Raw genomic sequence first — 24,786 nt, 5'->3', positions numbered from 1 at the left:
GCTCAAGCACCATTTCATGCAAACGGTTGCGCGCGCATGGAGATTTCTATTGTTACGTCACTGATTTAAGCAAAGTTTTCTTCTGGGGTTAAGCATGCTTTTGCTGTGCTTACTGCTTAACGGTCCCTATGAAATAGATGGAGGCTCGGTATGTACAAAGTCGGCTGTTAAGCAGCGCTATGAAATTGGGCCCAGATCCTTGTCATTTGATTGGTGGAACTCACAACACATGACATTCGTTATACTCCCATTCACGCAGGGGCTCAAAAAGTCCCATTCGTCCATGGGGAATGGGAAATACTACTGTAATTTTCGGAATATAAGCCGCGGCTTATACGTTGATTTTGCCCATGAAAATGTTTACTGCGGCTTATACACAGGGCGGCTTATACGCCGAGCCTTGAAGAATAAAAATGAAATTCACATGTGTATTTAATGTTCTGGTATAAGAAGATATATGTTGCTGAAATGAATTATCAATTAAGAAAGTCATTAACGAACTGAAACCACGTGCCACGTAAAGGTGCCGAGCGGTAAAAAGTACGGTGAAAGCTGTCTTCGATATCGACGCTTGCAACAAGCCGTACGTGATTCTAGTGCTGCTGCATGCATGCAGCATGCTTTCCCCAGCGGACCACACCATTTGAGGTAATGTAGGGGTGTACTATCTTGGAAACAATAATTACCAACATTTCCGCTGTTTAAAAAAAAAAAAAAAACGACTAATACTTTTTATGGTGTCCGAAACATTTCTTTATTCGATAATCAGTTGTTCAACGTCACAATATAATTTTTGTACTTGAAATGTATTCAAGAAACGATGTAAACCTCAAAACAGGGACTACATCACCCCTTACACAATTAATGGATTCGTCCATGAAAATGGCAGCATCGTTTTGACAATTTTCGAAGAAAGTTACGATTGAAACTTGAATACTGCTCGTTAGTAATCACAAAAATTTGATAAGTTTGAGATAAAAACGGACCTGTATATTTTTAGGACAAAACAAATCAGCATCTGTTGCCACAAAGCAAGATTTGTACGTAGCGCTCCAGTCAGACAACACACGCAATGGGGGAAAATCACGGTGGGTTGCATCTCTCACGTGCTGCAGGAAAATGTTGTCACAGGCCGGCGCGGCGCAGGCTGCCGCGCCGGGCGATGTATTAACTTTTACGGCCGGGGACCGGACGGGGCAGCCGGCAGCAATTCCCGGTGTTTATGTCTCATCATCATTTTCCACATTCGTTTGTGAGAGTACCGATTGTAAATGAAATGATACGACTTTTGTGGCCCTATTTATAGCTTCTGTAGTGTAAATGGAACTGATTCAGAGCATTTTGGCTAGAATTTGGAGGCCTTACAAAATTGAAACCGCTGCCGTCGGTGCGGATTATACGCCGGTGCGGCTTATACGCCGACTTCAAATCTTAATTTGCAGATTTTTGCGTGCTGCGGCTTATACGCCGCGCGGCTTATATTCCGAAAATTACGGTATTTAACAGTTAGGATCAGTCTTGTTCCATGATGCAGTATTTGTGTGCAAATGCATGCTGGTGTGCGTGTTCAGCGTTGCACGTAGCGCGTATTGTTCCAAAGAGCCAGTAGCTACAGAGTTGGGTTCAAACATTTCGTGAAGGGGTGGTTTGGAAGAGTGAAATACATTTCCCACCAATTTTGTATTGAAATAGAAGTTCAAATAATCAAATGACAAGGATCTATATGTCAGTTATATAAAACAAATATTGAGTGGCTTGAAATTGTAAAATGGGAGGAATGTTATCACTCGGTAAAATCTGGACTTTTCCATTTCTTCGCCTTGTGAAGTAGAATAGTCCAGATTTTTCCTTGGGATAATATGCCTCCCATTCCACTCTGAGCCACTCAATATTTGTATAAAGAATCATAGGGACCGCACTAAACATTGGTTCATTTGGTGATTATTTTGAAATGTGTTTGGAGCAATTTTGTGGTGGACGTTTTCTATATTTTTCACTGTATTTCACCATGACGTTTACTTTTCTTTTCATGTGTACCTTTAGGCAACAAGAGCATTTCCGTGATGACCTGATCAGAAAGATGGAGCTGAACAATGTCATGTTCATATATATGAATACCAGCAATAGGTGGTTGGGTGCCAGACTGGTAAGACCAATCAAGTAATGTGATCTCTGATGAAGTCTTTAGAAGTTACTGAAGTTTTCACAGACTTTCCACTTTTGAACCAAAATTTTTTCTCTCTCTGTTGAGTAGAACTTTATCAGCAGAGTTGATTCCAAATCCAGGAATTTTGAAAGGGCTTGGCTGGGGTGTTTATGTCTAAGATTTTCAAGATGTCTAAGATTTTTTTTTTGGGGGGGGGACCCCCTTGGATCCACTCTTACAATCCTTCCTCTTCACATTCTTGGTATGATTTTGTTCATACAGGAAGTGATAGGGGGTTTCATAGTGTTGATTGCTGGCTTGTCGACAGTCATCTCAGCCATGGACGGCGTGCTGCTACCAAGCTTAGTGGGACTCGCAATCGCTTACGCTCTCAATGTAAGACCAGTAGATACATAGAATATCTCACCAAAAAAAAAATACCAGTCATTGTTGCAATATGGGATGTATTTTGTTTACCACTTGATGGGCCAGTGATAAGGTGAAGCCAGCCAGAGTTTTAATGACTTGACTCATTTAGAGTCCTATCACAATTTGTGGTGACTCTACTTGATTTGAGTCATTATGGACAAATGACTCACCATGAGTCACTGCAAACAAAGTCAGTTGATTTGAGTCTCTTGGTAATATAGACTGGACTTGACTTGAATCAACGGCTCATCAGCACATGATCCTTGAAAACGTGAGTTAACAGTTGCGGCGGCGGCTACTTCAACAATACCAATTCAGGTGAAGTTATATTGGAGTTTGTTTGCAAGGCTTAAGCTAGATTGGCAGGTTGACAGAAATTAAAAACAAGTGCTGAAACCTAACCATCTTAGTTTGTGATACTCAATAAGGTGTCGTTAAAATATAAATGACTCATGTGGCAAGAATGTGACTCATATTGACTCGACTCAAGCACACTTTGTGATTTGACTCAAACTTCTTCACTTTATGGCTCAATTCGACTTGAATTAAAAAATAATTCAGTGACTTGTTTATATACAACTTTTGGTGAGGGCAGTGATTGTACAGCTATATGTCCTTTTTTTTGGGGGGGGGGGGAGTAAACACTTCCCATGTTGTGTGTCTTTCCTTAGCTCGAGTGAGTAGGCCGGCTTCACTTCCCCTGAAAAATCCTACATCTGGCACCAACAGAGGGTTCCCGTCAGTCTGTGAGAGCTGACAACTTTTTTCAAGGATTAGGCTATACTTTTATTTATATTTCCATTTGCAGGCGTCCAACCAACTGAATTGGATGATTCGCTCATCAGCCAACATGGAGATGCAACTGAATTCTATTGAGAGAGTGGACTACTACAAGAATATCGACACAGAAAAATATGAAGGTTTTTGTCCCACTGTTTTCAGTGAATTTTCATCGTGATTACCTTGTTTCAGTTTAAGTTACATTTAAAATTTGCAAAAGTTGTTGTCATCACAAATTGATCACAAACAGTCCTAAGTCACAAATATTGCAATAAAATGTGACAAAGACTCAATGTTAGGATTTTGCCCTTCATCGACATATATACACACTGTATACTTAAAGTTATCTCGAGTTGTCCCAAATTCCGAGAAAAAAATTACAACTTACTCGGGTGGGACTCGAACCCGAGACCTCCTGCTTATGTGACAAAGACATCACTTTGTCATTCCTTATTGTTACTGGATGGACTTGTGAATTGACTTGTGCATTTCTCGTGACCGGACTTATGATACACTTGTGATCCATCGCAGGTACTCTGACTACAATACTGAGTTAGGATGTATACCCTCTGATATGATATTCCTTTGTTGTCCAATCAGGTACAGTGTCTGCTCCTGCCAACTGGCCCAGTAATGGCGTGATTACGTTTGAAGATGTTTCAGCTCGCTACGACACTGAGTTGGATCCAGTGCTGCGTAGCATCAGCATTCACATCATGCCAGGAGAAAAGGTATTCAGTGTGGCATTACTTTCTCTTTCAGAATTGAAAGATTCAAATCGTTCTGAGAAGCAATATAGGTATTGTCGTCAAAGCAAGGAATTCATTAGGTCTTCCAAAAACATTTATTAAAATAACTAGAATGCGCTATAACAAACATCTCTTTGCCAAATATTCCACTATAGCAATCATCAGCCGTTGGCTCCCAAGTTTTATGTACAATTATACCGAACATTTCTGAATTTAGTCAATTAATGAAATTCAATGAAAGCCCATTTTGAGCGCCACCGTTGCGTTATTTCCCATTGAATGGAAGGAAACATACATATATGTACATGTGTACGGACACATCCTGTCAACTTAGAGTGTCGTGCCGCCAGCCAAAAATCGCTATAACGAATATTTTTATTCGCTATAGCGACGTTCTACTATATATAAGCATCTATTCCTTTTTCTTTTCTAGATTGGAATCTGCGGTCGGACAGGAAGCGGTAAATCCTCCCTCCTGCTGGCTCTATTCAGAATCATACAAACATTCCAAGGTACAGATCAAATTAATCTCATTCGTTGTTCATAAATACAGTGCACCTATACCTATTGGTCGAGAGACTGTCGCACGGCTGGTTTAAAACCGTCATTTTAACACTGTCCCAAATGGGTCACAAGACACCAAGACCCATGCCACATGGACACAGTTTGAACTGTAGCTGCTGGCTACAGCCGATTGCTTGAGAATCACAGAAATGATCCCCATATAAGAAAATGTTGAGTAAACCACACACGTAGTAAGTACCGTAGAAATGACTCGACTATAAATAAAGTAAAATGGTAGAAAAATATCTTGGAAGTTTGTCGACCTTTTGGACTTCTATGGTTTTTGACTGAAAAGGTGTTTATGAATTGCGATAGTAGGGCATTGGAGAAGTTACAAATGTGATGTTATAAACAGCGCCCAATTTCACAGCGCTGCTTCCATTTCATAGAGACCGTTAAGCAATAATGTGACGTAACAATAGAAATGTTCATGTGCGCACAACCATTAGCACATCCCTGCCATGAAATAGTGCTTATGCAGCATTATGATTTTCTGCTATAGTTAGCATTTTTTCTGCTAACTGTTACGCAGCCCTATTATATTGGGCCTTGGTTAGTGCATCAAAGGTCAACTGTTGCAGTTATTCAGAATATGACTCTAGGGTCTAGACAATTAATTAATTCATAACCCTCCCTGATCTGAAACCCAAGTTCTATTTGGATGGACCTGAGTTGCCGCAACTCTGCAATGCGTGTCTGACAAGAGCGTATGTTTAACTTTTATTTAACTTGTGATCTTTCTTCCTCGTCTTCCCCCAGGCAGTGTATTTGTCGATAACATTGACATTGCCAGTCTTCCCCTGCTACAGCTGAGAAGTCGTCTGGCAATCATCCCACAGGATCCTGTACTCTTTACGGGAACCATTAGGTTAGCCATGAACTTTGACCAAAAAAGACTTGGAAAAAGTTGGAATACAAGCCCTCTGAATTTTCCACAAAACTGATATTTCTCTCAGTTAAAGGGAATATACATCATTGGCTTTTGCTGTAATTTTCAGAAATGAAATATTTGAGGGGCGAGCATAAAAGATCAAATATTGTTACACTCGCATGTTTGAAGTTTTGTGTTCGAAAATGCTGGAAAAACCAAGAAAAACAAAACTGTTCAAGTAGTCTGGTTCCCTGACTCCACTAAATATAAAATGGATCAATTTACAGATGCCGGAAAATTGTAAGGTAAGGGTACCAGTCTAGCTGGCCTGCACCCGTTCATGAACATGTAACCAATAGCAAACAAAATTTGGACTGAATTAATGGCAAATTTTGAGCAGTAGTTGAAAAATAGTTACGTTTTTCCAACGGTGGTCGGCCGACCACCGCTGGAACTTTTTACAAAAATACCATATTCTTGAAAAGACTTCACACCAGGTGCCATAATTTTACAGGATGCTTTAGACTGTCATTTACCAACATCCTATTAAGGTATTTCGCAAAAACTTGGTAGTTTTATTTTTCGATGTTTGCAAATGTTGTATATTCCCTTTAACAAATTATTGACATTTTCATAAAGTAAACAAAATTTTGTTGACAATTATCTAGATTCAACCTTGATGCTAGGAATGAGCACGACGATAGAGCATTATGGGAAGCCTTGGAGATTGCTCAGCTGAGGGAGACAGTGTCTGAACTGGACCTGGGACTGAGTAAGCCCATTCACACCCCACCTTCCCCCACCCCTTCCCCCACCCTCCCCCACCCCTTCCCCCTGTGTCTACTCCCTGCCCCCACAACTATCCCCATTTCTGTGCCTCCATCTGATGTCTATTTGTTGTAGTTTGGTGAAGTGACAGTCTTTTGTCCTACCGAGTGACTGACTGACTGTCCTAACAAACAACTGACTGACTGACTCACTGACTGAGTATAAATTGTGTCCTAAACTATGACTTTGAGCAGTCAAGCCTAGACTTTTTTACCTTATGCAAAGACTAATAAGAGGAGTGAAAATGTCCCCCAGTTGAGAACTTGTAGCTTGTTAACTAGGAATTGCTGAAATTCCAAGCGAAAAAAAAATGAAGTCTAAATGTAGAGAGATCTTGCAATATTAAAAAAAAAAGTAACACCCTTGCCCCAATACTACCCATAACAACAACAACAGCAACAACCAATTTCCGCAAGACCATCAGGTGACCGTTGCAACTAAATGGCTAAAAGCTTTCCTGCGCAAGTTCTAGTAGTTCTTCGAGGGGCTGGACACTGGAGTCTCAGGACGTCAAGGTCGACTGCTGCTTTCCTCTGGGTCTCCTCCAGCCCAGGGGTACATCCCTGAGTGAAGCGTCTTCCACAGCTTGTTTTGCAGGCACTCTGTCATCCATGCATACCACTGACCCAGGACCTGCAGTCTCCTACCCGCCCCGTTTGATAAACCGGAACAAAACCCTTTCTTAAGTCTGTTTTTCTTCTGGCCAACAGACGCCATGGTAACGGAGGGAGGTGAGAATTTCAGCGTGGGTCAGAGGCAGCTGTTTTGCTTGGCTCGTGCCTTCTTGAGGAAGACTCGCATCCTGGTCATGGATGAGGCAACCGCCTCCATCGACTTGGAAACCGTGAGTTCCTCCACCAAGTGATCTTTATTGATTCTCAATTTGAAAAAAAAGATATTTCTAACAAATGCTTGTATTTTGAACATTTGAACCCCTAAAGAAAGAATTTTTTTTTAAATATGTCTGTTACAGGATAAAATTCTGCAGCAGGTTGTGGCCACAGCTTTTGAAGATCGCACTGTTCTCACCATAGCTGTAAGTATATGCTGAACTTATAGATTGCTTCATCTTCATCCTATTATCCAGGCTATAACGCCCAAGTTGGCATTTTTTGTAAATTTAAAACAGTTTTTTTGTGGGATTGTCTGTAAACAAAGTACTGATAGTTCACACAAAATAGGCTGTGAAGGAAGAATGTGACGTTGACACATTTAAATGTTGAAAAGAACAACAACAAAATTAAACCCGTCTACGAATTTTCCCAAACGTTGAAACGAAACCCGAATTGAGTTAAACATACATAGCACAAATAATGAACAATGTTTTCAAACCTTAGAATCACTGCAGTACTTGACTACATTTGAGGTTCACGTCAGTCATTGTTGATTATTAACATGTCAACAATCATGCTTATATTAATTCAGACAAAATGGGCAGGCGCCACCCTTGTGAAATAGCTAAAACGTTATACTGTTCTTAAAATATTTGCTAAGCATTTACAAAATTAAACACAAAGTCACATCCTTTAATAATGTGAAGTGTAAAAGTGACATTTTGGAAGTACGGGCTCAGTGCGCCGATAAAGAGGGCGCACTTTTACCTAGCAACGATGTCCCATGGACGGAACATTTCGCTGGTTGACGCGCACTGTTTCTTGTGTGTGACGCATACGTACACCAGGGGATATACATGTACCATGCAGTGGCCGCGCTTCGCGGCAAATGAACTGCGGTCAGGCAAGATGGCGTCGTTCAGTCACCCCCAACTGTGTTTTCTTTGCCGATGAGGGGGTACTTGTGAACGGAGCGGATAGTTGTTCATAGCTCGGTTGTGACATTTTGAATTTGAATATAAAGTCTTTGAGACTCGGTAACTTTGGAAGTAACCATTTATTTTCTTTCATTTTTTCAGCACCGTGTTCAAACCATCCTGGACTCAGACCGCATATTAGTCTTAAGCGAAGGCAGAGTAGCTGAGTTTGACACACCGGAGAATCTTCTGGCCAAGGAGGACAGTATGTTTGCATCCATGGTCAAAGCGGGTACATGAAAAGACAAGGTCAGGGTTCATACCCCAGTCTGGTGAAATTTGATGGTTCCCAGAGGGCAAGTCTAGCGCCCTCTTTGTCCCTATCTCGCTAACTGACTGACTGTCACTTTAGACTAGTTACCTATATCCCTGACCAAAGGTCATGAGGCTTGCCTATTCATGTATATCATGTAGAATCCTATACCACTTGTGTATTATAGTCTGGTGCTTGCTTTGTGTATTTTCATGATACATGTATAGGCAATAAGTTAAATCTCCATTGAACGGCAAAAGTGGAGTTTGCATTTCCCTAAATTGAATAGAACTTAGTAAACTCTGTGATCAGCTTTACTAGGCTTGCGTTGTGTTGTTCTTTTCTACCGATCTACCTTGAAAGGCTCTGCTTGTTGGAACTGGGGAACTGGAGGAGGCCCTTCTTTTTTTCCCAAAATGGCCGCCCGACCCATTTTCCAAAATTACTGGCCGGGCTATTTTTCAAGATGGCCACCAGCTTTTTTTTTTAATGGCCGTCACTTGGACTCGGGAAATGACATACCTGCTTTTAAAGTCTAAAGGTATAACTTTTTTCTGAAAGAGATCATTAAATTTATCATTTTTTGCTTTCAATACAAAAAAAAAGAAGAGGCGGCCTCCGAAAAGGAAGCGGGCGGGGACGCTTAACATGTTTTTTTTTTATTTGGCCTTACTGATAACTTTGTTACTTTCTTTTACATATGGGATCCAAACATTAAGGGTTGTACTCGGGTTTTCAAAAAGGGGGGATGTGGAACCACCAACCTATTTTGGAAAATCAACTGACCCACAATGCAGGACACAATGTTTCCACAAGGTGTTTTCATTGGTAGAATGGAAACGTCTTATAGTTGAAACGATAATTTGAAGATTTGTAATTCATTTACTTTATAATTGTTTGTATATTTTGGTGGATTTTGATTAGATTAACCAGAGTGTCTGGAAATGTTAGGAGTGTAACAGTAGCATATAGACAGCATATACATTTTTCAAATCTATTTTTCTATCGTAAATTATGTTAGAAACTCATTAGAGAGTGAATCTACAGGTACATCTCCATGAGTTTGGTGTTTGGAATTATAGAAAGATGTTTTAGTTTTGTTTAATTATAATTTAGAAATTACCATAGAAAGGTAATCAAATAATGGGTAAAATAACTATCGTTTTGTGTTTTTGTTTTAAGGTGCATTTATTTTTGTACTTATGGAGAAGAAAATGTTTGTTAACCTTGTATATTTTTGTACACATACTTTTCGTACAATTTGTTAAATTAAATATTATTTAGCTATTTTGGTGAAACCATTAATTGGAAAAATTGACACACTAACCATGTTTAAATTGGAATTTGTTATTTACACAGCTTTTGAAGCAACACTTTCAGTTCTAAATTGTTGAGTTAAAAAAATGTTGTGAAAGACAGGAGACGGCAATCTGCAAAGGAACAGTATGTTACCTGTCATCTAAATGAGCATTAAGTCGAAAATTGCCATTTTTCAAAAGTATTTGGTCGATTTGGTTGTTTTCAGGTGAACCATAACCTGCTAAATTATTCCTTTTCCCCAGTTGTTTTTGTTCAATGAAACGATTTTTAAAACACATTTTTTTCCCCTATTTATGAATTAAATGTTCGTTCGCTGTAACACAACAGCAAGATTTTTAAATGTCATTTCCTAAAACATAACTTTTTTTTTTTTTTTTTTTTTTTTCATGGTCAGAATTGACCTGGAATCCGTTTATACTTCAGGCCTGACACTTTTCAGGGTCAAAATTGACATTTTACTGGGTCAAAATGACGCCTTGCCAATGTTTCCAGGTCAAAATGACCATGAAAATGAGTCAGGGAAGTGTCAATTTGACTCTGAATAGAGTCCATTTGACAACGAATAGTGTCAATTTTGACCCTGAATAATGTAAATGTTGACCCTGAGTCGTGTCAATTTTGACCCTGAAAAGTGTCACGCCAAATAGAACCTGGATTCCGGTCAATCTGACCACTCATTGATTTTTTTTTTTTTTTTTTTTTTTTTTTTTTATTCTGGGGATAACATTTTATTGCTCTTCAATCAGCTCTCATCCATTGACAAAATAAATACAGTACTGGCTAAGGATACAGATCCAATCAATGACAACTTAAACAAAAGGGATTACTCTTGACACAATACAGAATAATTTGCCCATTTTGAACAAAATTTTTGTACAACTCCATTTACAGCAGCGGTACAGTAGCGGTAATTTAGCCATTTGTTTACAAGGCAAAATACAATATGGTATTTATTGCTTAATTTAGCTACGCATGCTTCATTTGCTCAGCAATATGCTTTTCTTGTAGGACATTGCATTTCGTCAATTTTTGTGGAGGATTAGGTAAATATTGGATTTTTTGTTAAAAATTAAATATAGGCATAGCAACGAAATAAAAGATGCTAACATCGAACTAAAATGCAGTGTCGTAGTTCTTAACTTGTTTAAATGAACTTCTTTTGCAACTCGGTCCCCGACTGAGTCGCTGACTGACTGAGTCCCTGATCAACTGAGCATTGACCAACTGAGGTGCTGAGTGACCGACTGAGTCAGTAATAATGTGCTGAACTCATAGTTTCTGCTTGACTTGGACCTTTATCTTATTGTATCTTCACCCAATCGTAAAATCTTATTATGCGAGAATAGTCTTGTTAGGATCATATCCCATTGTTAAGACAAACCCTAGTAAACCCTAGTATTGTTGATGACAATCTGTCTACCCCCCCCCCCCCAGCCTTTTTTCCTCCCCAATTCCTTACTTTGCTTAAATTTCATTACAATTACATCTTTTGTACTTTGGTTCTAGTTCAATTTTATTCAAACAGTAAAAGTGGCAGTTTAGGACCCCGTAAATGAAAAGACATTTTATGTCTTGGGACTTACCTGCCAGCGGGATAAGTAACTTAACAATGTTTTAGTTGTTACCGACTTTTATTTTGTAGAAAGAGGGCAGGGTTTTCATTTAGGAAATTATGGGGTAGGCCCTACAATCATCACTGCGCCTGTACTGCTGTGTCTTTCACGGCTCTTGGTGATAAAAACAGGTAGGAAGTCACATTATTTGTACAAATTGCAAAAACCCAGAGTTAATCAAAATAAAAAGTTCTGCTTGGCCCTGGCTGCAAAAGCAATTTTGGAAAATTTGACAGTCATAATGATGCGAAAGTCATTTTTGAACGGAATAAGTTATAAAAAAGGGAGGTGTCCTAACTCAGACGATTACTATTCATACATTGTTTATTAAAAGGACACATTCAGATCATTTGTTAGTACAAACACTTACATTGAAAAGATGTACTTCCATCATGTTCTTTGACAGCTCTATGACTTCCATCCTCAAATATTCATCCCCATTCTCATAATGGAAAAGTCTTATAACTTCAAACCAATAGCATTGCAGTCCAGTGGGTTTTCTAAACCGTGAGTTCATTTCAGTGTGGCTCTCTGGAGATGTTTAGGCCCTAGCTAGCTGCGGACTCTGGCCCCAAATACTCTAATCACACAACACAACACGAATGTTTAAGACAAACTTTCTGGAATATTAATACCCCCAACAATTTGTTCTGGGGCCGGAAAGGGGGGGGGGGGGGGGGGGGGGATACCTAGGCGGAACAACCGATGTTTAAGTAAATCGCCAACTGTAACGCGGCCGCTTGAGGGCGCTGTTTAAGATGGCTGCCTCCATGGAGCAAGACTGGGATGAAATACGCGTGCCGGATAACATGGATAACGAAACGCAAAGCTGTTATTTGGACCTCATTCCAAATGAAATATTACTGAAAGTGTTGGAGTTCCTTCCAACGATTGATTTAATTTCAATGTGTGAGGTGAATCACAGACTAAAAGAGATTTGTGTGGAATCATCACTTCTGAGGCAAGTGCACCAAAATTGGGGGTCAGACAAGTCGACCGTTGAGACAACTCGACTCGGGACAAGTCGACCGTTGAGACAACTCGACCGTTGAGACAACTCGACCGTATGTGCGATAAATGGAAAGACAAGTCGACCGTTGAGACAAGTCGCCTCGCATGTTTTGGGCCTGCATTGTAGTTTCGGGGAAAGTACCGGGGATTTTGACGGCGGCTGATCGCCGTTTGGGAGTGATGACACATGAGTTGTTTTTTTTTGCATATGACAGAGCCGATATAGCGCAGCGTGATTGTCCGTGCACATCGTTCGTTTTTTTCAAGGCCACGTGCGCGCATCCCCGGTCAACGTGGCCGTACCGTGCACGGTGACATCGATTGTGCCGGGCCTGTGCGACCGTTTGCCGCGCCGGTCGACGTGCCCGCGTGACGGGCCCGGTCCTCGCGGGCGGGCGGGGCGCACCTGCCCGACGCGACGCCCTCTGTACATCGAGTATGCCCGCGCCGCACCCGTGATCGGTCTTGCCACAGATTTGTGCAACTTTCTCTGATCCACGTGTATTAATTTCCATTAAGTCGAGCAGTCTCAACGGTCGAGTTGTCCCGAGTCGAGTTGTCTCAACGGTCGACCTGTCTCAACGGTCGAGTTGTCTCAACGGTCGACTTGTCCCGAGTCGAGTTGTCTCAACGGTCGACTTGTCTGACATTCCCAAAATTGGCCATCGGCCTCGTTCTTTTTTTTTTATGGCCCACTTTGATTATACTATAGTAAAGTAGTAGGCCCTAGTTGTTACTTGTTTGAGCAACATTGTTACCTCAAATTTCACAACCAGTGAAATTTGGACATCTAATAAACATTCCCGTTCATAAATCTTGAGTTTACGTAGTACCCGCGACAAAGTTCTAGGGAAATTTTATTTTGTTTTTGCAATTTTGGTGTGATTTTCCTTTTTTTTTCAAAGTGCACAATGAACCCTTTTAAAATCCGCCCAAAAATAAGAAAATAATTTGCTGTCAAATTAAACTTGTTGTTGAGGTAATAATGATTTATCAGAATTTATCAACTTTACAAAAATTCTTAAATTGTTAATTTGGAATGAATTTTCCGAGATTTTTTCAAGTGCGCCACGTTCTGACGTTAAGAAACAGTCGGCCGAATTTGTGCCCAATTTCTGGATGCCACCTTTTCTTAATTTAGACTTAATTTCATGACACTTAAATTGTTCACAAAGGTTCAACAGCAAGCATTATTAAGGCAATAGTACCAGTATTCAACCGAATGAATTTGAAGTTTTTCTACGAAGAGGTTTGGCATTAGGAAAGTCGGGAGAAACGTCAAAGTGCACCACGTTAGGGAACACCACTATGGTGTAGGGCCCCTGTATAGTTCTATAAATTTAGAGTCAAGGGCATTTTTATTACTCAATAATTACCTTTTCAACCTACAGCAGACTTCTCTCCGCATAATGACACCTTTTTGTAATTTTTGAGCATTTTTTTGGGCACCTCAGACCAGGGCTAACTATGGCTGCTCTGCGTAGCTCAATCAAGAAGCACTTTGATTGGCCAATCTGATGCTTGCCATGCGGGCGCGCACAAGTCAATCGCAAGCAATCTTCATCAGCATGTATCTTCTTCATGTTGCTCAGTATGGAACGCAGATTTTTTTTCATCTTTTTTTTCAAATATCGGCACAGAATCCACCCAGGATGTTTGGGTGCATTACACGTGAGTATGTCAATAAGTACCATACGGAGATTAGGGGCAAACTGTGCAGCAGACATTTGGATGTACATTTGGATACATGACATTTTTGTACTTAAGAGGTCGTTTCGTAGTAGTCAACAATTTTGTTTTGATGTTGTTTATGAGGCTTAGCTACGCGGAGTAGCCATAGTTCTGGGGTATTCTTGGGTAGAAATTACGATTTTCCTGCGCAGTTTGCAGTTGATGCTGTGCGATTCATTTTGCCTTGCACGTCCATGGTACATCGTGCGGTAATCGCCATCTTTATTTTCGTGTTGCGTCATCATCATTGCCCCTAAATTTCCCTCAAAAATTCAAAACCCTGCCCTTTATCAGTGACATACCTGCATGTTCTTTTTTGGTACATGTAGGTCAAATAATTTAAAAGTGGGTTTTGTTCCCTTATAGGAACTGGGCCCGTAGATACACGATTGCCCTGAAATTTCAACTCATTTTCATGTATATTAAGATAGCAATTGAATGTTATGACCTACAAATGTACAATAAGACATTAAAATTGAGTGTGTTTTTTCTTTCTTGATTTATGGAGCAGACACGTTGACCTGCATAAATGCTATGCTGTTACCCCTCACATACTTTCTGTACTGCGACGTAACATCAAAGGAACTCAAATACAAACTTTGAACATCTCGCATTGCTACTGGTTGACGTGTACTCAGTTCGGAAGACTCAATCTGGACATGCCAAATTTAGATCGTCTGGATATACAAGGGACAGCCATCTCCTTGAAGATGCTGATGAAGATATTATCCAGCGCCAAGACTCTCTCCAGTCTGTCCTTTGAGCATCGCTGGACGATGCATTTCTCCGATTTCAGCAAGAAGGCCTTGGCAACCTGGTCCCAACTCAGTGAGATAAACGTCCTCGTCAAGACTTGCATTGAGTGTTCCATTTTCGAGTCATGTGAGGGCTTGAAGGCTTTCAGTGTTAGCGCGATTCATTTAGCATCAGAGTCCCGTGGCCACCTCTTCTGTAGGTGTGACAGTGACCTGCTCTGTGAACTCAGATTCGGACGCCAGCTGGCCTACTTGTATGTTGGCCAAGAGATTCAAACTCTCCGCCCAAAGATGTATACGCACCGCGGTTTTGACCCAATGGAATGCATGTGTCCACTGTGTTGTGATTCCTGGAACTGGAGCTTTTGTTTTTTCAATTCCTACGCAGAATGTGCACAGGTTCTGGCTATGAATGCTATGAAGACATGTGGCGAATATACCCTCAGTTATTTCAAATCAGCCGTACCCACACAGACTGTTCGTCACTTGTATCTTCGCACTCGTTGCAGTGATCAAACAAAAGAACATCTCGCCCTTATGACCAAGCTCTCCCATTTGAAGACTTTAAATATCAGCGCCTGTTTATTCAACCATAGCGATCGGTATCTCTCAGATGTAAGTTTTGGGTTTTTTTAACAGGAAAAAAAGTAAGATTTCAATTTTAATTCATCCAGTGACAACAAAATATCCCTATTTGGGCATTTTTTGTGTTAAAAAAAAAATTAAATTTATTATTCCCTAACTTAACTTTGAAAATGCAGTATATTTAATAAACATGGTTTCGAAAATTGTAATAATATTGAGAAGAAATGCATCTTGAGGATCATGGGAAACTGAGTTATTACATTATGTAACAACTTATGTCTGATGATTGATGGTCAGCCACTAACATACACAGCCAGTGGCGTATCCAGCTTTTGATGTGGGGGGGGGGGGGGTAACCGCACTCGCACAGCCGCGCCAAAATGGGGGCGGGGTGGGGCTGGTACCCATATTCCAAATGGGGGCACTCTTAAAAAATACCGATGCATTGTAATGGTTTAGGAGCATGTCCGAACTCTCTAACCATTTATGGAAATAGTTAAGGAAAAAAATATCTTTCAATAAAATCTGCAGGGGGGGGGGGGGGGGGCAAAGTGCATTGAATTCATATTGACAAATTTGTTCCTGCCCTGTTGACAATTCTCTTTATGTTGGATTCATCATCTAGGTGGATTCATTCATTCAACAGATGTATTTGCAGTTCTTTGACGCCCTCGTGGAGAAACAGATTCCACTGCAACATTTCAATTTGAACTTTCATGACCCCATGCACTTTCATGAAGCAGGCTCCACCAATCAGCTTGCGCCTGTCCTGGGCAAGCTGACAGGTAAGCACATGCACTAACTGATGGTTAGGTTTCAAATTGATTTTTTACAATGCCAGGGGCAATTGTTTTCCCAGGTTATCCATACAAGATTTGAAGCCCATAGGTCAGGGTCAAGGTCATTTTTGATATCTCAAGCATTGGTGTCCTGAGGCTGGGTTCAAGTGGGGCACTTCCTACAAATTCTTGTTTTATTTTTTAATGGATTCTGTGTGCCGTACATGAACAAAGGCATCTATTAGTATTTCATTACTGTTTTGCTTAGGTCTGAAGTCATTGTCGTTGCCAATCTGTAGCCTGTCAGATAGCAGCCAATCACAGCCAGCGTGGATGACATCATCACAACTTCCCACCAATCCTGAGGCAGGGTTGAGTTATTGTTCCCCCAGTTCCAGCAAACGACAACGAGTTGGTTCCAAGACCAATAATTACATCAGGTGAATAATGTATGGATTGGATTGGATTGGATTGGATTGGATTGGATTTTTATTTCATACATCTCGTGGCCTTACAGCCAAACTACATGGATGTTAATACAAAAAAAATAATAATAATACAAAGATATCGATACAGTAGTACAGCTGATAGCTGGTATAAAATGTACAGTCAAACACTGATAAGAAGAGCACTGTTATAACAACATCCTGCTTATAACAAGGAAATTTTAGGTCCAAAGTCCTTGTGTTTTTCTTTGTTTTCCATTACTGTTAATACAAGGTGCCTGTTATAACAAGGTTATTTGTAAAGTCCAAAGGACCTTGTTATAAAGGTGTTCCATTGTACATGCCTTTTGGGTGTGGCACCCTGAAAATAGATTTCCAAAAACAATCAGTGAAACCATATAAGTGTTTTGTCACCCGTATTTTTGTAGGTGTGATAGCTGTCTGGCGGAGGTTAATTGTGCTTATGAAAGAAGAAAACCAAGAAAGGTAAAATAATTTCCATTTATATGAGCCACTATTGTCTTCCATTGCACATTCGTTCAACACATTAATGATATAAGATTGTAGGCATTGTATGGTGGAGTATCGGTATCGTTTCGGTTTGTGGTAAAGTTCTGAAAAGAATTTATCCTGCTTATTATCAACTTTCACTAAGTAGTTTTTGTTATGATAACAGTCCTGTTTAAGTTTTAAAAGAACTTGTCTTCGCGCACACCCCACTGATTACTAGCACCCATTGGCAAAACGTTTGTACATCACATTTGATGATATTGAGTTTTCCAGAAAACAATTCCAAAGAAAATGTATTCCAAATCAATCTGGTTCACAAGTGACTGCATCATACATGCACTCCTACCACTGACTACTAGTGCCCATTGACTAAACACGCAACTTTGCACTACTTCTGCTTCCATATGTTCCAATGCTACACCGTGTGCAGTATGCATGGTTGAGTTGAAATGACGTCACACTTACGAACCACATTGAATAGAATTTTTTGCACTATGGGACCAGCTTTACTGTGTTAACTTCAATATTAGGTTTTGCCCTTCACTGATCTATAAACACTGTATACTCAGTGTTTTACCTCCTGAGTGAAAGTTGGAAAAAAATCACTCAGGTGGGACCTACGACCTCCAGCTTTCTAGTGCAAACGTCTTACCACTCGACCACTGAGCTTGCTGGATTGGTTGGCTGGTTCGAATCTGATGTACATGTAGAAGCGGGTACCGCAATTAAACTATTCATAAGATGGAATTTGCGTCTGGGTGATATAAATCAATATTGGCTTTTGCCCTTCATCAACATGTTTTTTTTCCAACTTTCACTCGGGAGGTAACACCGAGTGTGCAGTGTTTATACGTCGATGAAGCAAAACCCAATATTGATTTACATCACCCAGACGTAAATTCCACCTTGTGAATGAGTCATTAACCTTGTCTTGTTCCCGGATGTGCTTCAGGATCAAATTGGTGGTAATTGCATCTACTGCGGCAGTAACTTGGCTCAGATTGTCAACGGTACGCCGGGGTTAGAATCCTTGGAGCTCATCGGCCAGGGATGTCGGTCTCTCTTGATGCCTGACCTCCAACTTGACATGAAGGATAGGAACCTGTACACACCATGGTGAGTTGGAACGGTCCTTTCATGGTCAACAGACGGCAGGGTTTCTGAATCTTGTTATTTCCTACCTAATGGCGACCCGTTGCAAGTACATTCAAATCTCAATAAGTCCAACCTCAGGGGAATTGGCTCAAATTTCGAGTTAAGCAGAGTTTTCAGTTATCCAATGGATTTTCTATTCAACAACAATTGACGGGAATAAGATTTTACTTTGAGTTAGAAGGGGTTTTGAGTTAACATGTGTTGACTTTTGAGTTAACATGTGTTGACTTATCCAGATTTTACTGTAAGTTCACAAATCTGGATTTTTGTCTTTTCGGCTAGTACGTATATTCCATTTTCAAGTATTTATTTTAATCATTAAAAACCAAAATTCATGAAATTTTCACAGCATTGATTTTTTCCAACATTGTCATACATTGGGGCCCTTGTGGGAAGACTTTTGTTTCCTTTCTTTTGTTCTCTTTGTTCGTATTGAAGGAAAATACAATAATATGTGGTACAAGGTTTGATTATTTTGGTTGAGCAATTAGAAAGGTTTCCTGATTTCCGCAGATGCTGAACAACTGAGTTCGGTTGGGTTAATAACAATAATAATAATAATAGTGGGTATTTATAAAGCGCACATATCCACCAGGACTGGTGCTCAAGGCCCTACATCATTACTCCTGCTCATTGAGCCCATGAAACATTCTCAATACCATCTCAGCTCCCTGGGGAGTATACAGCTCGATGCAGCCTGTTAGGCGCAAGGAAGCTAATTCAATCACAATAACCATCTCTTCCCTCATAGGTAGCCATTTACTCCTGGGTGGAGAGAAGCAATGAGTGACAAAGTGCCTTGCCCAAGGGCACACGCACCATGACCCCAGGCTGGACTCGAGCCCACAACCTGCAGCTTTACCCGCAGACCACGAATCCAGTGCCCTTAACCACGAGGCCACAGCAGGTTGATTCGGAAGTGCGATATCCAGCGAATTGTGGTTCAGCTTGGCTACAGCACTGAATCTTTCTCCTTTGTGTTTTTTTTTCAGTCCTCCCTCGACTGTCTCAGCAGTGTCTGAAGACACACTCCTGTGTATCTCCCGCTGGACCAACCTCCATTCTTTGGTACTGGTTGGCTTGCCAACGGTTCTTCGTGGCCATTGCCTGGTACCCATCACCCAGAACTGCAAGCAGCTCAGATACCTATCCATAGCCCATCTAGGACGAAGGGGACAGTGTCAGTTCCTTGGCAACCTGTGTGAAGCATTGCAACACGCTCATCATTTAGAGGACATGAGGTACTATAGGCTATATTGTTAGTTAATTAGGGTGCTGTAATGATGTAATTGTTTGGGTTCAACCACTAGACAAATCTTATTATTGAAGTAAGTCAGTAACTTTACCAGGATCCGCCCTTCACTTTTTTCTTCAGGAGCCAGCGGGACTGGTGAAACAGACTCTTAACTAGGCCACGGGCCATTTCAATGTGCATACATGTATAACTTTATCAAAGAAGTGAATTGAAACAGACACAAATTGAATAATTTTATTAATAAACTTAAATAAATCATTTGTTAATAATTCAAATCAACTTTATATATATATTTTTGTTATGGTAATTATAGTAGATGAATGTATTCATATCACATTTTTGGCACAAATCGTTTTTTGGCCCTATTTCAAAAAGATAGATTTTTGGGGGGTGGGGGCGTATAAAAGTTACAAAAAGAAACTACCCCCAACACTGTCCATGAGGAACGGTATTGAGCGGTATCCCCCCGCACATGGACAAGCATGACAACTGGTTTGATCACACGTTATTAGCGCAAGTACCAGCATTATGACCTCAAAATAAATACACAAAAGTGGAAAATGCGGACATAGAAAAGAGAGATAAAATCAGGCTTTGTGAAGTCAGTCACAGAATTCATCTTTCTCCATCGATTGTTTTCATGACATTTCTATGATGTAAAATTCTACCAGGTTACACTTCGTAGGCCATGGTTTTCAACTAGCGCCGTATGTGTATCAGTACTGTCTGCATCTGGGCCAATTGCCAGAGTAAAATAGAGGGCGCTATTGCTACACGCTCATTCATAAATAGCCAGTGTCCTGTATTTTTTCATGCTTTTTTGTACCTACATGAAAAAGCAGTGCCAGTCCATGTTCTTCCTTTAATTTATATGCTAGCGATTTCGGAACAATTTTCAGCTGCGCCATGGCATAAATATGCCAAATGCGCGTCAGTGTCAGATATTTTTTCTTCTAAGACTGGCTTTTTAAAAAAGAAATGCTGAGATGTTTGCGGGTAAGTTTTATACCTTATCTCAATAATTTTGACTTGCCAGGCGGGCTACTTAGAGACTGGTTTTGACTAACCCGCCGCAGTATTGACTCGCATTTGGCTAGGGGGCTACCGCTAAGGTCGAACCCTGATTTACTTAAATTAAAAAAACGAAGACAGTAAAACTTTGTTAAAATGTATAAGTATGTAAACATACATCAATAACCTTGACCTACTACCATTGTCAGAAGGCTTTTAGGATGATTCTGTCAAGTTACCAGAATGTTTTGTTTTTCATGCTAGGTTGGAGCATGACAACATTGATAGCATGTCCTCGCTGTTCAGGGCCATACAATGCTGCCAGTCCATCAAGAGGCTCTGCCTCATCTCCAAACATGGAAGGTAAGGCCATTAAAGATTATTGTGAACATTTGTTTCAATTATTCTCCATGATTTGAAATTAAGTCCTATGCTGGGACAATGAAAGTGACTGCATTGAAAGATCTACTATTGCAGTCGGTCAGAATGATTTTAAAAATATTTTAAACCAAACCTAATTTTTTCCAAAGATTTGTAATAAGTTCAGTGATTCAGACAAATAGGAGCAAAAGCATAAAAAAATGATTTTCAAAATTAAAAATGGAAAACAAAGTTTGCAACATTTTACATAATCTTAAGTTTAACTGACCATAATTGAATAACACTTAAATTATGCCCAAGTATTCCTGCAACTCCAGTAATGTTCTGCATGTTTGTTTTTGCAGTCATTATTGTGGCACCATCAATTGTATTATTCAATGCATGTTTGTTTTCAATCAAAGCGTGAACATAGTTGACGTGGTGAGGATGATCAGTAAGTGTCCTGAGTTGATGGTAGTGTGCCTCATCTGCTCAATGACAGCCACAGACTGCAAGCATCTGAAACAGGATATCACAAGAAGGTAAACTTTAAGATTGCCTTCTTTCCCCCCCCCCCCCCCCCGTCTCAAAACCCAGTGGTCTCCCCTAACTCTCCCTTTCTTACCACTGAGGGGGGTATTTGTGCATGGAACCCCTAGGTTTTTAAGGCACACACATGCCTTAAATTATGAATTGGCAATATGCGTGTGGATGATCTGGTACACGGTACCCTGGGGAGACATGGGTATAACAGGGAACAAAAGAATCCATCTCCACAGAGCTCTCTCTATAGGTGAATACATCTCCACAAGGTTATCCCGAAACAGATATATGGATTTTACTCAAAAAGTAGGAATTTCCAAGGGCTGTTGATCTGTCGCAAATTGAAGTATTTTATGTAAGGGATATTAGTCCAAATTCCAGCCGAGAAAATTTATTCTGGTTAAAATAGGAGCATTTTGAAACTACACTCTCAAACTCGAAAACTTTAGTACACGAGAACAAAGAAATGACTCCACAAGGATAGAGTTTCCAGTATGTGTGTGGCACCGTGTTTTTCGGGGATGTATTTATTATTAATTTCTTGTATTTTGGTTGTGCTCGTCCTTCAGGTTTGGGAACAGTCGGCCAGCATTGCGACTTGCCATCGGCAAATATCCTGAATATGTAACCTCAGGCTCGCATAAGGAATGCCTGAGAAGCATGCCGGACATCCACATCAGGGAACTCATCATGCTCAGTAGCAAGGTGGCTGTTACACCGCCCTCGTGGGGTGAATGGAAAGCCAGTCTCACTGAGAAGGACAATGAGTAGACTGGAGACGTTTTGTTATCACATGCAGTCATGTGGGCCAAGTTAAAAACGTTCCTCACAGTAGCCTGATCACACGCTCCAAATCTTTAGACACAGATCCGGACATCAGCCCCTTGTTTGCCGATTGACCTAACATGTAGGTGTCGACTTCATGTTAATCTCTATGCTATGTTTGTATCTTGCATCAAAAATAATTCTTAGTCATTGACTAAATTCTGGCTCTAATTCTGGCTCTGGCTGTATGAATAAGGAGATATGTTTGTCTTGCATCTTAGGTGTGTCTGATTTATTTTTGACCACATTTTATTAAAAATGTACCGGTAAGGTTAACTAATAAATCCCTTGCAATTTTGTTAATTTTGGCCAAAAATGAAATTTCTTGAATGTTGCCAGTAAGATGCCAGAGGGTCCCTTTAGCACAGTACTTAATGTTTTGTGGGACAAATCTACTGTTCAACGCATTCAGTCAGGTTAACCCTTGGAAATTAATTGCGGAAGGTTATCCCTTTGGAACTTAATTGTGCAAGGTTAACCCCTTGGAACTTAATTGTGTAAGGTTAACCCCTTGGAACGTAATTGTGCAAGGTTAGCCCCTTGGAACTTATTTCTGTAAGGTTAGCCCCTTGGAATTTAAATGTGCAAGGTTAACCCCTTGGAACTTAATTCTGTAAGGTTAACCCCTTGGAACTTAATTGTGTAAGGTTAACCCCTCGGAACCTCATTTTGTAAGGTTCACCCCTTGGAACTTAATGCTGTAAGATTAACCCCTTGGAACTTAATTGTAGTGCAAGGTTAACCCCTTGGAACTGAATTCTGCAAGGTAAACCTCTTGGAACTTAATTATGTAAGGTTAACCCCTCGGAACCTCATTTTGTAAGGTGTTAACCTTGGAACTTAATGCTGTAAGATTAACCCCTTGGAACTTAATGTTATAATAATCAATTGTCGTAGAAAAAAAAAACATAAACACACTGCTCAGAATAAAAGTTAAACTAGTTTTTATTTCAAAGATAAATCATTAGCTTCATTATTCAAACATAGGCCTGGAAATACTAATCGCAATTGTTGATTGTTTTTGGTATAATAAATTCACTTCTGTCAAATTGTGATTTATATTATAAGGAACTTCAAGTTCTAATGCTTCTTTGTCTTTTATAAATGTGAAACATAGTTTCAAAAAGTCATTATGATCAATCATATTTAAAGTAATTTGAGACTGGAAGATTAAAAATAAATTTTGTCTGCAGTGTCAAAGGCATAAAACTGGTAAGACTAGTACACTGGTTGACGATTCATAGTGCATTCTATATTTCAGATATTTAAATGTCATTATTTTATTTCAAATTGATAAATATTTTTTTTTTTCGACAAGATGGAAAAAGGGTCAACGCTCAGAAAACTTTGTTATAATGCAAAAAGTGGAGAAGGCAAGACAAAATAACTTATCACCAAAAAAAACCCATTCAGTTCCCATATAACCCATAACTGTACTACATTGTATACATTGTACTACATTGTATTTATTCACTGATGAATCAATGTTTGCTTGGGCAGTTTGGGGCCGTACAGTGACTAATGTGTTGACTGAAAAGACAAACAACATAACACAATTAAAAACTTACTTAAAACCTTGTGTATTTACAGCAAGCATTAAGAGTTTCTACGTTAAGAAGAGTGAAACATAATAATACAAGGAAATACAACATGAAACAGATGAACAGTATTATATACCAGAGTTGGGGTATTCCTTAAAAACATGCAGCTGAGATTTAGAAAAAGGACTTTCATTTTTGAAGTTGGAACAATAAAAACAGTTTTTCTATTTTCAGAAACTGGTTGTGACGACTTGTGAATTCTTTTCAGAATTGGCTCTGATTGCAGATTTTAGGGGTCGTCTCATCTCATTTAATATTCAAAATAAGTCAAGGAAAGGTTAATCTCCACAGTAGATCCCTTGTATCAGGAAATAATGGCAGGATTCCAAGCACCCTCCCTCCCCCCCCCCCCCTAAGATATCTTCTCACAGCAAAGTTGTCAGTCCGTAAACATGGCTGATAACTTGACTGTGTGAAGATTTCCAGAAGCTCTTATGCAACCAATACCCAATACAGCTGGTCTTTTGGAGATATACTTGCTCACATCTTATCACAGATATTAATGAGATGCCTGGAACTAGAATCCTGTGCATCACATGTGGTGGGGATTTGTTCTGAATCTTTTACAAAAAAGTAATATAGTTTTCAAGTCCCCAGTTTAACCTCTTTAACGCCGGTGTTGTTTGGCCACGGACATTGTTACGGTGCCCTGAATCGTTCAGGAATACGACTTCTTTAGGACCTTCTTAACTTCCAGCCCTGACTAACGAAGCAAAGATACTATCTTCCCAGGCTAGTAGGTTCTCTGGCGTGTCATATTCTGCAATTCTGCCCTCATTTAGAACCAAGATGTGGTCCGAGTCCAGGATGGTTTGCACACGATGCTGCAAAGTGAAACAGAAAATAAGAAAATACT

General features: G+C 40.0%; 3 protein-coding genes and 1 long non-coding RNA gene across 5 annotated transcripts in view; 3 read left to right on the top strand and 1 right to left on the bottom strand.

Moving 5' to 3' along the window:
- Positions 1 to 10,869, top strand: part of LOC119736993 (ATP-binding cassette sub-family C member 8-like) — a 37,058-nt gene extending 26,189 nt beyond the window's left edge. The window contains exons 23-32 of the mRNA XM_038211039.1: positions 2,044 to 2,146; positions 2,429 to 2,542; positions 3,384 to 3,495; positions 3,956 to 4,086; positions 4,538 to 4,616; positions 5,428 to 5,536; positions 6,208 to 6,311; positions 7,078 to 7,211; positions 7,341 to 7,403; positions 8,280 to 10,869. Of these exons, the coding sequence (XP_038066967.1) occupies positions 2,044 to 2,146; positions 2,429 to 2,542; positions 3,384 to 3,495; positions 3,956 to 4,086; positions 4,538 to 4,616; positions 5,428 to 5,536; positions 6,208 to 6,311; positions 7,078 to 7,211; positions 7,341 to 7,403; positions 8,280 to 8,417 (1,087 nt within the window). The 3' untranslated portion in view covers positions 8,418 to 10,869. The remainder of the gene's footprint in view (positions 1 to 2,043; positions 2,147 to 2,428; positions 2,543 to 3,383; positions 3,496 to 3,955; positions 4,087 to 4,537; positions 4,617 to 5,427; positions 5,537 to 6,207; positions 6,312 to 7,077; positions 7,212 to 7,340; positions 7,404 to 8,279) is intronic.
- Positions 10,870 to 12,115: 1,246 nt separating this feature from the next.
- Positions 12,116 to 22,561, top strand: LOC119737297 (F-box/LRR-repeat protein 18-like). 2 transcript variants are annotated; one of them, XM_038211525.1, is made up of 10 exons: positions 12,116 to 12,324; positions 14,617 to 15,475; positions 16,071 to 16,230; positions 16,493 to 16,664; positions 17,099 to 17,156; positions 18,133 to 18,296; positions 19,328 to 19,576; positions 20,866 to 20,964; positions 21,384 to 21,503; positions 22,074 to 22,561. In XM_038211525.1, exons 1-10 carry the CDS (start codon positions 12,122 to 12,124, stop codon positions 22,273 to 22,275), a joined length of 2,286 nt encoding a protein of 761 aa, XP_038067453.1. In that variant the 5' UTR covers positions 12,116 to 12,121; the 3' UTR covers positions 22,276 to 22,561. The 2 variants fall into 2 exon arrangements, with proteins under 2 accessions (XP_038067453.1, XP_038067452.1); XM_038211524.1 differs by lacking the exon at positions 12,116 to 12,324 and having other exon boundaries at positions 14,601 to 15,475; positions 16,092 to 16,230.
- A 4-nt stretch (positions 22,562 to 22,565) lies between these two features.
- On the top strand, positions 22,566 to 23,627 carry LOC119737298. Its single transcript, XR_005272367.1, has 2 exons — positions 22,566 to 23,005; positions 23,154 to 23,627. It is a non-coding gene; the product is annotated as an uncharacterized LOC119737298 (long non-coding RNA).
- The window catches only part of LOC119737295 (ATP-binding cassette sub-family C member 9-like), a 38,523-nt gene continuing 36,993 nt past the window's right edge, over positions 23,257 to 24,786 (bottom strand). Inside the window, exon 31 of the mRNA XM_038211523.1 lies at positions 23,257 to 24,754. Within this exon, the coding sequence (XP_038067451.1) occupies positions 24,617 to 24,754 (138 nt within the window). The 3' untranslated portion in view covers positions 23,257 to 24,616. The remainder of the gene's footprint in view (positions 24,755 to 24,786) is intronic.

This window comes from Patiria miniata, unplaced genomic scaffold (genome assembly GCF_015706575.1).
Source record: "Patiria miniata isolate m_02_andy unplaced genomic scaffold, ASM1570657v1 HiC_scaffold_3, whole genome shotgun sequence".
In the NCBI taxonomy this organism is placed as follows: domain Eukaryota; kingdom Metazoa; phylum Echinodermata; class Asteroidea; order Valvatida; family Asterinidae; genus Patiria; species Patiria miniata.
This window is presented reverse-complemented; position numbering and strand designations above follow the sequence as displayed.

Coding starts and splice junctions, on each gene's coding strand:
- LOC119737297 (XM_038211525.1), top strand. CDS start 12,122: ATGGCTGCCTCCATGGAGCAAGACTGGGATGAAATACGCGTGCCGGAT. Junction 16,231..16,492: donor TGTCCTGGGCAAGCTGACAG/GTAAGCACATGC, acceptor TGTTTTGCTTAG/GTCTGAAGTCATTGTCGTTG. Junction 21,504..22,073: donor AAACAGGATATCACAAGAAG/GTAAACTTTAAG, acceptor CTCGTCCTTCAG/GTTTGGGAACAGTCGGCCAG.